The sequence below is a fragment of the Acomys russatus genome, chromosome 8 (assembly GCF_903995435.1).
Source record: "Acomys russatus chromosome 8, mAcoRus1.1, whole genome shotgun sequence".
Classification (NCBI taxonomy): Eukaryota; Metazoa; Chordata; class Mammalia; order Rodentia; family Muridae; genus Acomys; species Acomys russatus.
The window spans coordinates 46,230,091-46,242,860 of NC_067144.1; the positions used below are offsets into that span (position 1 = coordinate 46,230,091).

The window sequence follows — 12,770 nt, forward strand, 5'->3', positions numbered from 1 at the left end:
GTCCCCTGAAGGAGAGTTGTCACCAGCTAATGGCACTACTTTAGGAGGCTGTGGAATCTTGATGAGGTGGGGTCTGGCTAGTGCAGTGGTTCTCAGCCTACAGATCGATACCCCTTTAGGGGATGCACATCAGATATCCTGCATATCAGATATTTACATTATGATTAGTAGCAGTAACAAAATTACAGTTATGAAGCAGCAACAAACTAATTTTATGGTTGGGGAGTCACCACAACACGAGGAACTGTATTAAAGGGTCACAACATTAGCAAGGTTGAGAATCACTTGGCTAGAAAAAGAATGCTTGGGGGGTGTTTCAGGTTATATAGTTCAGCATGGTTCTGCATGAGCTCAGTACTTGCTAACTACTAAAGAGATGTGACCAGCCACTTGACACTCTGCTACTGCTGTGCCAAGGCTCCCCTTCACCACCCCTTTCGTGCCACAGAGTGAGCTGAATAAATCCATTTTAAGCTGCTTCTTTCACGTATTTGATGCTTTAATGATACAAGTTCTAAGTTAAATTAGACGAGAAGAAGAAGGTCTGGTGTGCCACTGTACTGCTGATAACAGTCCATGTACTGCATTTTCAAAAGGCTAAAAGAATGAAATATGAAGGGTGTGACCATCTGAGTAGTTAAATAACTAACTAGACTTAAACATTATATAAGGTATGTATGTATTGAAATGACACTGCAGAGGAATCTCTTGTGTTTGCATGGAAGCATCACCTGTTAATATAAAACTGAGGGCCTGTTACCTGAGGCAGGAAGTTAGAAGGCAGGAATTCTGAAGAGAGAAATGCTGGGACTTCAGTCAGAGGTGGGATTCACCCCAGTATTCTGAAGAAGGTGGACTGAGCAGAGGTAAGCAGCCACGTGGCAGAACTTCAAATACACTAAATGGGATGTTAGTTATGAGCAAGCCAGGGAGCATGCCTAGCTATACTGGCCTAGGCTTCTGTAAATATATTTGAGCCTGGTTGGTGCTGGGGTTAGGGAGGAAAACATGCATTTGTATGACACCCCATTTAAGATGTACACTTTTTATTTATATACCAGTTAAGAATTTTAATAGGAAATCAACAATGTTCTGCTGTTGACAGCCAAAGGGTGGGGTGTGGACACCAATCCCCTCCTCAACCTTTGACTTAATTCCTACCTCATTCCTAGAACTTGGGCGTGGCAGGGCCTATCAAGTGAAGCATAAAAGCTCATCAAGGAAGAAAGTCCACACTTCCCAACTGGTGAACAGACTGTTGTGCTCCCAGGATGGTAGAGTACCCAGAGCAGCCACAGAAATCCTGTGGTCCTGAGAGTCTCTTCCCTGTGATATTCTTCAGGATAGAATAATCACAGTGGACAAGGAGGGCACTCTTCTGAGCTCTGAGAACTGTCCTAGTGAACAAGCAGCACTGAGGACAGGCTATAGAGTGTCAGTCAGAAACAGGTGAGCCCACCGAGAGTGGAGCAGTCTCTGGCTTGTGTGTGCTCTCAGGCTAGATAACTAGGACCCACACTAACATGCTGAGTCTGATGCTCACCCGCTTTCTAGGAATCAGACTTCAGGCTAGATAAGGTCATGTGAGATAAGAAGAAAAGTATTATAATGAAACCAAACAGTTTAATGAAAGATAATTCAATTTTATTTTAATTTTATGTAACTGTGCGTATATTAGCTGACACTGTATATCATAAAAGGGAAAAAAATAAAGAAAATTAACTACTGCATATTCCACAGCCTCAGAGTTGTTAATAGACCTATTAATATTTAAACAGTTCTAGGCTATAAACTCAGAGCATCTAATGTTACATACTAAAACATAATCATAACACTTTAAAACATATTATGGTAAGTAGGAAAAGACAGTAAAATGTCTTTTCATATGAGGCAACAGGAGCAGTCTATAAAACAAACAAATTACCCAGCCATTTTCCTTATGCAATTCGTATGTGAAATTCACATTTAATGGTTTGGCCTTCCAGATAGTTCAGAATAAATAACATGAAAAGGTTGAGATACTTTTAATGTTTTAAAGGTCAACTTTATTTTTCACTTGATTTACTTCCTATTGCTTGGATTTCATCCTTAGATTTAAGCTCTTTAAGAACAGAGAAAACATATGATAACATAAAAATCCTGAGAAGTCCCAGGCTAAATTTTAGGGGTCAACAGTGAGAGAGGAAGGTGAGAGAGGAAAAGAGGGGATAGGCGAAGCATCAACAGTAAGGAAACGTGCTTCCCTTCCAGGAAAGTGTTAGAATTGGTAAAATTCTCTCTCTCTCTCTCTCTCTCTCTCTCTCTCTCTCTCTCTGTGTGTGTGTGTGTGTGTGTGTGTGCGCGCGCGCACGTGCGTTCACATGTGTAACCAAAGTCAACCTTGGTGGTTCTTTCTCAGGAGCCATCTACCCTGTCTTTAGAGAAGGGATTCTCTCTACCCTGCCCTAGGGATCTCTGAAAGAGCTGAGCATCCATGAAGGCTGGCCAGTGAGCCCCAGGAAACTATTTGACTGACAACTTCCTCTCCAATTCTGTCGTTACAAGTGCTGCCAGCATGGCCGACTTTTAGGTGAGTTCTGGAGGTTAAACTTTGGTCTTCATGCTTGTAAGAGACACCCAGCCCTGTGTGTGTTAAAGCATGAAATGTTAGTGTTAACCTCTTGGCAGCATGTGCTCTGCTTGTGGCCCCAACTGCTTCACAGGCAACAATTACTTCTTACACAATGCACTATCCTGGAACTTTCCCCAACTCAACACTGTCCAGTCCAGGACCTGTGTAAATAGCCATGGTTTCCTTACTTTGATTTTTCAGCTTAGAATACATTAGCTCTAGGCCTGTGAACAGTTTCCAGCTGCTATCCAGCTTTGCAACAGGAAGTTACAGAATCCTGTCTCAGGATGTGGTCCTTTTTAAAAAGGTGAATACCTATAAAACTCAACAGCAATTTTATTTCATATTCCTCAGGCTCAAAAAGTTTTTGTTTATTTGGTTGGTTGCATGGTTGTTTTCAGCATATATTGTATACTCATTTTTCTGTATTGTCACAATACCATCTTAATATATGATACCTAGAAGTGACCTTATGACATACAAATATCATGATATATAAAGGGATATGGCTATCAAGCATATTTAACTTAAAATAAAATCTATTTGTTATTAGTAAAGTCTAAACTATGACAGATATCTTTGTGCAGCGGAAACATGGATCACGGAAATAATGATCCATCCCCTTAATGTTGGGCTTGTGATAGTAGCTGCTCCTTGTGAGCAATCTCTGCACGGTTAAATACCCTACCCTTCCCTTGACTGGGTTACTCCTCTTCCCTCTGCCTCTTGCAAAGACTGCACCCTAGTCTTTTTCTGGCATTCTCATTTCTAAAGAAAAACCACGTACACAGTGATAAGATCTGCAATTATCACTCTTCAGAGTTCTGCAGAACCCAGCACCTTCAGGTAATATAGGATATGACCCCTCTTTATGCTATGCTCTGATCCTGTGTATCAGCTAAGTTTTAACCACAAAAAAACAGTGTGTCTATTCAAACAAAATACCAAAAGTCAATATTGCTTGTACTATTCCTGCTACGGATTCAAAAGCAAATTCTGGATGAAGAAGAACCCACTCAGCATGTTGCCTCCCTGCTAATTGTCTTTTACCTATAAGCCCCCATTCTCCAAGACAGAATTTTGATAACTACTAGCTGCCCCCCACCCCCATCTATCTTCTCAGGCCTTGCTGACTCTTCCCTGGGTAGTCTTCTGAATGCAAGCATCAGATGCATGTAGAATGCTATTTTCAACCTTCACCACGACAATGGTAGAAACAAGTGCAGGTCCCTGCTGACAGGAAGAAACACAATATTTCCTTCTCATATACCCCTTGCTTCTTTCTTTAGGCAACAGGGTATATATACTCTGGAGTGTGTGTGTGTGTGTGTGTGTGTGTGTGTGTGTGTGTGTGTGTGTGTACCTATTCAGACACCTTAGAAGGCTGTTGTGATGTACTTCATGATGAGTGGCATTTGCAAACTGTGAAAATGTCCAAAATGTTTGTAAGTGGTCAGGACGCCACCTAACCCTCTCTCCCAGGCAATGTCCAGCATGATACTATCACCCAGGTCAGCTCCATGTTGGTATTAAATGCCAATATCAAGCTTGTCAGGATCTGGTCCTAATAAAATACCAGTACCTCAACCGGGTGGCAAGATCACAGCCTTAAGTTTTGAGACTTTGAAAGATATAAATTGAAAACATCTTTTTTACTTCTTAGGATACAAACCACTTGAGTCTATATGTTTACAAAAATAAGGCTAAAAATGTAAATTTAAAATAAGTTTCTTACTATACTTTTCTACTGAGATTTGAAGCCAAGTCCTAACTTGACTTAGCTCATTTCCAGTATTCTGATCATTTGCATATAATTTGCACATTTGAGTACAAAACCAGAGAGTGATAATAAACTATAAATAGAATCACATGAATTCATTACTAGTAGCGTTTGATGTACATTGGGGAAGGAGAGCTGTGTTTCAGGCCTAAGAGCAGCTCAGGACCTACTGTCAAGAGAGCCTATCCCATCACTCCCAGAGTCTACGTGGTTCCTAGCAGCTATGCTGCTCTGTCACACAGCATGCTGTGAGGTACTCAAACATTATGAGGACTTCAATCTGAAAACAGAATTTTATACTTTTACATGCATTTCTTTGGGAGAAATAATTTTATTTTAGCTATTTTACTGCTTATCTGTTCTCCTAACTAAATACCACATGACTGACACCAAAACTTCAACTCTCTGAGCTGGAAGCTGGGTGGGTGGTTAAGAGCCTTTGCTGCTCTTGTGGAGGATGTGGGTTCCATTACTAAGACCACATCTGTCTGAAACTCTAGTCCCAGGAAATCCAATGCTCTCTTCTGACTTCTGTGGGGACAAAGCATGCACATGGTGCACATACATGCAGGTAACATACACATAAAATAATAAAATAAATCTTTAAAAAACATGAAATATCCCTCCACTCTAATTTATTGGAAGACACTATTTTAGATTTTCCCTGTAAACTGCAGGAACTATCATCAGTGACAAGGGTGGGCAAAACGGCAGTGGTACTAGTACTGTCCAAACCCCAGTAATCTCTGTGACTAGAAGAAAAGCTCTGAATATTGAGTTCAGCTAAACATAGATGGGAGAAGTCACCAAGCAATACAGTGAATATGAGTCATGGACATGCAGAAATACAATCTTCTAGAGTCAATGACAGAAAGATACCTTGAGATGTGGTATAAATTCAAAAACAAAGAAAAAGAAGCACTAAAGTCAGGTCATAGAAAGGTCTAAAAGCCAGACTACCTCAAGCAGAACAGAGTACAAGTGAGGAAGAACCAGAATTTCATGTGCTAGCAAATAAGACTGATTTCGTAGGCTTCAGAAACAGTGCAAAACAACAGCTTAGGGGCCAGTGTCCACTTAATTACATTCGAAGACATAGTACAGCAAAGCAAAGGCAAAAATGACTACAAGATCAGGGCAGGAGAGACAATGCCAATAGCATTTCTCTGGCCAAGGGAGATACTGTTAAGAAAAGTAAGAAACATCAAAAGCTCGTACCTGACAATGCTGACCTAAAACCAGTTAAGAAAACTATATGACTAGATTAGTGTATCCTTGAATCCCATATTCAATTAGTTGTTTTTCTTTGTTTTGTTAAGAATATGAGGTAAGTAGAGTACAAAAATGTGCAATTCAAATATTCAGGATAATAATCATTAAGAAGACACTCAGCATTCTATGAAAGACCTAAAAACTGTAAATGCCACAATACTGTTGTCTTCTATCCTAGAAAAAAAAAAGATATTTTGTTGAAAGAGATTCAGTTGTTATGGCTGATATTTTCCCTCTTAATAGTTCATAAATGTGAGACTACAACAGACTTCTTGACAGATTTATTCCAACTTAGTCAAAACCCACCATCTGTGGACAACCAGCATGTATGGATGACAACCAGCATGTATGAAAGTCAACCAGCATGTATGGAAGTCAACCAGCATGTATGGAAGTCAACCAGCATGTATAGATGTCAACCAGCATGTATGAAAGTCAACCAGCATGTATGGAAGTCAACTAGCATGTATGGATGTCAACCAGCATGTATGAAAGTCAACCAGCATGTATGGAAGTCAACCAGCATGTATGGATGTCAACCAGCATGTATGGAAGTCAACTAGCATGTATGGATGTCAACCAGCATGTATGAAAGTCAACCAGCATGTATGGAAGTCAACTAGCATGTATGGATGTCAACCAGCATGTATGGAAGTCAACCAGCATGTATGGATGTCAACCAGCATGTATGGAAGTCAACCAGCATGTATGGGTGTCAATCAGCATGTATGGAAGTCAACCAGCATGTATGGATGTCAACCAGCATGTATGGATGTCAACCAGCATGTATGAAAGTCAACCAGCATGTATGGATGTCAATCAGCATGTATGGAAGTCAACCAGCATGTATGGAAGTCAACCAGTATATATGGAAGTCAACCAACATGTATGGATGTCTACCAACATGTACGGATGATCCAAGAAGGCAACAGCCAAGAAGCCCTGCTCCTTCCCTATAGAACATTTTAGAATGCACTGCAGGCTCTCAAGGAGTGGCACTGATATATGAAATACACATCATCAGGCTATGGGGCTAGGGCACACATCATCTCACTGGTAATAGCTACCATTTTAAGGTTGCAGTAATAAGGCTGAAGAATCTGAAACCAAAATGAAAGGCAGGAAAGACTTAGAACAAGCCCTTTAGTACAAAAGAATTTTAGTTCCACTGAAGGGTGGTAGGGATGCAGATGACAGCTGTAGGAACCAAAGTCATGCGGTACTTCTGCAGCTTGAGGGAGTATCCGGGAGTGCAAACTAAAGGATAAATCTGGAGAAAAAGAAAAGAATTCTAGGTCATGGGGGTCCTAAGTAAAACTATTTTGGGGTGAGAAAGGCTGATTTTCAGTATACCGATGAACAGCAGAACATAAGTGAACGATCCTAAAACTAAGGTGTGGCAAAAATAACAGCATGTCACAACAAGGGAAGGCAGTACTACAGCAAGATCCTATGGTTGGGTAACAGCGATTCCTCGAAGTGCGCTCTGAGGGGCAGCAGAGTAGGACTTGAGCTGCCACAGGACAATCACAGCATCAGTTTTGCAGATAAAGGATGTAAAGGTCTGAGAAGCTGCAAGAAATTAAAGCAGAATATTAATTGCTGAAGCGCAAGACAAGCAGGATCAGAATTAAAACAGGGAGCTGCAGGCAAACAGAAGAAAGTGTCAAACATTTAATGGGCAAAGGGGAAGAGCTGGTAATTAGGGACTCCATAATTAGGTGAAGGCAGGGAGTAAAATAAGGAAGAATCACACTGAAAGAGGCAGCCCAGGAAGGAGTGGATTTTAAGAGAGTTAAGTTCCCTTCAGAATCTCAGATTTTGGCTGTTTTTTAAAAAACTATATGCAGATAGTCACCAAATTATTGGATATTCTGGTTTAAAGAAAAATAGAAAAACAAATTTTAGGTTATAATTACATGTAAATTATAACTAAAATAAAAAGCAGATGATGTAGAGAGATTGTACAATGGTACCCAAGACAGACCAAAGAAAAATCCTAACATATGAGAGATAGTTTTTAAAAAGACAACAAGCAAACCAAACACAAAACCCAGTCCAGACTGCTGGAGCTGGAAAGATGGCTCTACAGTAAAAGACCCAAGTTCACTTCCCAGTACCCATGCTGCAAGGTGCCTACAATTCCAGCTCCAAACTATCCAGTGCCCTCTTCTGGTTTCAGCAGGTACCTGCAAACTAGTAGCATTTACACACACTAAATAAAAGTTTTTGTTGGTTTATTTCTCCTCTCTCTCTCTCTCTCTCTCTCTCTCTCTCTCTCTCTCTCTCTCTCTCTCTCTGCCTCTCTCTCTCTCCCTCCTTCCCTCCCTCCCTCTTCTTTCTTCTGTCCTTCCTTTCTTTATTTTTTCTTTCTTTCATTCTTTTTTAAGTATCAGGCCCTAAAAGCCAAATGAAGGCATTTTGAGGAAGAAATTATAATGACATTAAGCATGGACCTTAGAGATAATCATTAATGAATGGCTCTTAGATGTGGTGACTTACAATGGCCTTAGCAAGAATTATGCCATGTCATGAGAGACAACACAAGCTACTGGGAATGCAGTGGGGACGCATGCCTGAGAAGTAAACTGAGGTGATGCATCACTTCTTCAAGGGGCGTACATGACTGCCAGGAGATTCTGCAGAAACACTAAGTACAGGGACCTTTAACAGGTGGCATACGCCTTTAATCCCAGCACTTGGGAGGCAGAGGCAGACGGATTGCTGTGAGTTTGAGGCCAGCCTGATCTACTGTCCAGGACAGTCAAGGCTACACAGAGAAACCCTGTCTCAAAACAACAACAACAACAAAAGAAGAGTGACATTATTTCAAATATGGAAGTTAAACTTTCAGCATTAATTCAAAGAGAACAATCAAGTTTATAGGAAAAGTGAAAAACAGATGGACAATTTCACGAAAGCATTAAGATTATCCAATTAAACTGTGTGTGCATGTGATTAACCTCTTTTAAAAAACCAAAACAAAACAACAACAATAACAACAAAACAAAACAAAAACCCATAGCAATGATTATACTTACAAGGATGAGACCCTGAATGGCAAACCTACTTCTGTTACTCAGTCCATTCCCTTTGCACACAGCTGCTCCATCAATACAAAGGTGATAATAACAGTGCTACTGTCACAGATTTCATGAGACTTAAGTAAGCACAACAGACACAATTCCTAGCTCAGTACTGGTTTATAGAAAGACCCCAAATTGACAGGTGATGATGGCCCACGCCATTACTCCCAGCACTAGGGAGGTAGAAGCAGGTGAATCTCTGAGTTCGAGGCTAGCTTGGTCTACAGAGTGAGTTCCAGGACAAACAAAACTACACAGAGAAACCCTGTGTTGAAAAACAAAGCAAAACAGAACAAAACCAAATTACTTAAAAGTTAAAGGTGTCTTTACTGATGGCCACAGGTAAAAATTACAGTGTTTAAACAACACAAACAGTGAATGTTTTAGCTGCGCATGGTGACAAATGCCTGTCATTCTCCTCCCTACTAGGGAAGCTGAGGTAGTGCAGTCACGAGGAAAAGCATTGTCCAGACCCTCTCTCAAGCAAACAAAACATAAAACAGAATGCTACTTTTTTTTTTCCCACTTCTGGGGTCAAATCCACTGTCTTATTTACCCATTAACTCTGTTCCTAGCTCCACCCCTGTCCTCAGCGCTTTACTTGTTCAAAGGCCAGATCAGTTACCCAGTTATGACAAGTCCTAATGGAATGCTATGCTGGCTGAACAGGTTCATAATTCTCTTCAAAAAATAGGACACTATTTGTCTACACAGAAGAAAAAAAAAAAAGCACTAAAGACAAACAGATGATAAAAAGTATATGTACATATAATACAACTCAGAAAGGGAAATCACATGCTCAATTGTAATTTCAAATCGGAAGGAATCCTTCTCTTTAGTGGCTTTGAAATACACCTCTCATTAAATTCTGTAACAAAGTGTACACTGTAGAGACTTGTTCATCTTTGTGTCAAAATGAATTAAACATAACTCTGAGTAGTAAGATGTTGTAATGTTGTCTCTGTTTTAATTTACATGTGCAGTAGTCTTTAATGATATAGTATATAATTCTTCCAGCCAATCCAGAGACAAAAAGATTTCAATTATTCCCCACATCCATAAGCAGTTACCTACTTCCCTTATATATCAGAATTTCATTACTGTTAGGACAGATAAAATGTCAGTCTACAGTAAAAGATCTTATGACCGATAGCATGCCCAAGGAACTAAGAGAAATGCATAAAAATACATTAATTTCATTATACACTGTCTCATTACTGAGAGGAGTGTTTACCTATTGTACAAAACAAGAGCCCTTTTCTTTAACTTAACAAGGGAGAAAAACATCAGTAAAGCTCTACAGTAGAATAATGAAAATGCAGATCCACAATTAAGGCATGAGTGAATGATTTGAATTAATATGATAATTTAAGAAAATGTCAAGTCTGCAAATTGGTAGATGGACTAAATGCACACGGGGCCCAAGTTGACACTCAGAAATGTCACATGTAAGAGTTTTAACTTAGTGGAATAGCACCTAGCAAAAACAATTCTGTTCAGAAAAGAAAATAGTAACTCCCGTTACTTAGGACTAAGCTAACTGCAAAAGGATGTGAAGTCATACACCTTCCCTGAACATCTCCATTGTCTCTTCTTCCCACAATGTAAGTCACTATGTAGTTAAAAATACCAGAAAGCACAAAGATGAGGTTTGTCTTTGAAAATATTTAGCAGAAATTAAGCAATTAAAACTGGAGTATTTGAATTTTACTGTTAAAAATTGTTCAAATTTGTGGCAACAAGGTGAGAAAGGAACTCACTTTTTCTGTGCTTAGTAAATTCTTATTGTCGCTATATAGGATTAGAGTGAAGATATATATATTAAAGATTGTTACAATACAAAACTTAAGCAACAAGGAGAGGACCCCAAGACGGAGTAGAATAGAGCATCACAATAGTGGTACTGAAGCCCCTTCCCCCCAAATCCAAAGTGTCATGTTAATGATTAAAAAATAATCTCAGGAAATCACCAAAACAAAACAAAACAAAAAACCATTTCATGTAATTGTGTTAGAGCACACAGCAAGTTAGTACCTATTCTAGATGCTGAAATTGGTTTTTCTCAATCAGTAAAAAGCCAATATAGTGAAGAAGGAAAAAAAAAATAAAAATCAGTCACTCAACAGAAGACAAAACTACATCGTGCTGTTTTATAAATTAGAGATAAAATGACATGTTGTGTTGATATGAAAGGTCTTGTAGCAGGGTAGAGATGGTGTCTTTGTTATCCTCCCCCCAAATCTGGCACTGGAACAGTGAACACAAAGAAATGAAGGAGTTACCCCAACTCAGGGCTGAGCTCTGGGTTTGTACCAATCACAGTCTAGCTACCACTGCTCCTTTTGTGGTTGGGTTAGATCCTTACAAAGGCGTGATTATTTGGTTGAATCAATAACAACCTGGACTTGACAGCAATGAAAAGCACATTTTAACTAACTTGGTATGAATTTAATACCTGGGGCAGCCACATATAACATACACACTCCATCACTGCCTGTGAACTTGCACATTCCAGCACATTCACTTTTTCCCTCCTCACAAGATGGCACTGAGAGCCACCTGAAACAATATAAGTGTTTTTAAAAAATGAGAACTTCTATGCAAATTACACATCTCTCATTTTAGTTGGAAAATAAAAAGATAAGCACAAAGGAAAAATCTGCACTATGAAAACTATGCCCGGACCCTTCCCTTGGACTTATGGGACTCCGCTGGCGTTTCTCATCTGCAGTGCTGAGGTGTTTGTAAAGATACAGCCAGTCTGGCTCCAAGTTCACTTCCTAAGTGGACCCCGCTGCTACCTCCTGCCCTGTCCTCCACTAAAGAGGACACGTACCTTTCTGATGTCAGGAAGTGGTTTGTCTCCACTGAGGGAGCAACTAACAAGCAGGAAAAACCAACAAGAAATTTGTCAAGACGCCAAGTCTAACGACACCCGAGGGCCAGCAGTGCTCTGCCTCCTAAGAATGCTCAGAATCTCTCTGAAGAGGCAAAGAAAAAAAGAAGAAAAAAAAAGAAAAAAAAAAAAAAAAAAAAAAAAGGTGGGTGCGGTGAGTACAGTCAGGAGGGCAAACCGGCCAGGTGAGGCTATGGAGTCTGAGTGATACAGCCATGGTCACCTGTGGGGCAGCCGATCCGGGGCCCACCTCCGGGGACAGCACCCGAGCCTTGGCCGGAGCACCCCCAAGACCCCGGGGTGGATGAGCCCGGCCCTGAACTCACCGTCCACTGTCTTCTTCTTGAAGAGGGACGCCATGGTCAGCGGCCGCGCCCGGGCGGCCCAGCTCGGCCCGGTTCGGTCCGGCCCGGCTCCGCGGAAAGGACGGGGAGAAAGACGGAGCCCCGGGGAGGTTCGCAAGTGGCTGAAGGAGGAGGACAGGGTCTCCCGGAACGACCTGCAACGGGAGAGGCTCCGAGAGGTTCGGTAGAACGCGTCCTGGGCGCTCAGGTGACCGGGAACTAAGACACTTTTTGGAGAAGTCACTTCGAGGCGGCGCCTGCGCATTCTGCGAGCACGCCTGCGCAGTGCGCGTCTGAAGCCGCAGCGCTGCCCTCACTTCAAAGGCTGCCCTCTCTTCACGACTCAGGCTCCCGATCAGCGGAGACACAGGCAGGCTGGCGGGGCAGGCGGTACCGGACTACGCAGGGTGCTCGGTTGGTTTCTGTGCTGACCTCGGACACATGTGAAACCTGCCCCGCTCTTTCCTCCTTGTTTCAGGCAGCTGGAATTTGGGATCCTGGGGAGGTGTGGAGGACTGCGAACCTGTGATTCATTGACTGATGACCTACTGACTACTGTCAGTAGGACTTCCCACGACTGGGAAGATGCTCCAGAGTGCCCTGCTGGCATGGTCCCCGGAGCTCTTCCCGGAGAGCCCTGATGTCATCTCCCTCCTGCTCTGCCTCCTGCCGGACCCTCTTCATTTGCCGCCAGGTTCCAGGTGCCTCCACCAGCCAGCCTCTGTCTCTGGGGATATGGGGTCTGGAGATTGTTTGATCAAGAAAGGAGTGACAAGGAAGT

General features: G+C 41.5%; 1 protein-coding gene across 1 annotated transcript in view; it reads right to left on the reverse strand.

Annotated features, from left to right (window-relative positions):
* Chmp2b (charged multivesicular body protein 2B) overlaps positions 1-12,278 on the reverse strand; it is a 31,095-nt gene extending 18,817 nt beyond the window's left edge. The window contains exon 1 of the mRNA XM_051150124.1: positions 11,972-12,278. Within this exon, the coding sequence (XP_051006081.1) occupies positions 11,972-12,254 (283 nt within the window). The 5' untranslated portion in view covers positions 12,255-12,278. The remainder of the gene's footprint in view (positions 1-11,971) is intronic.
* Positions 12,279-12,770: the final 492 nt, after the last annotated feature.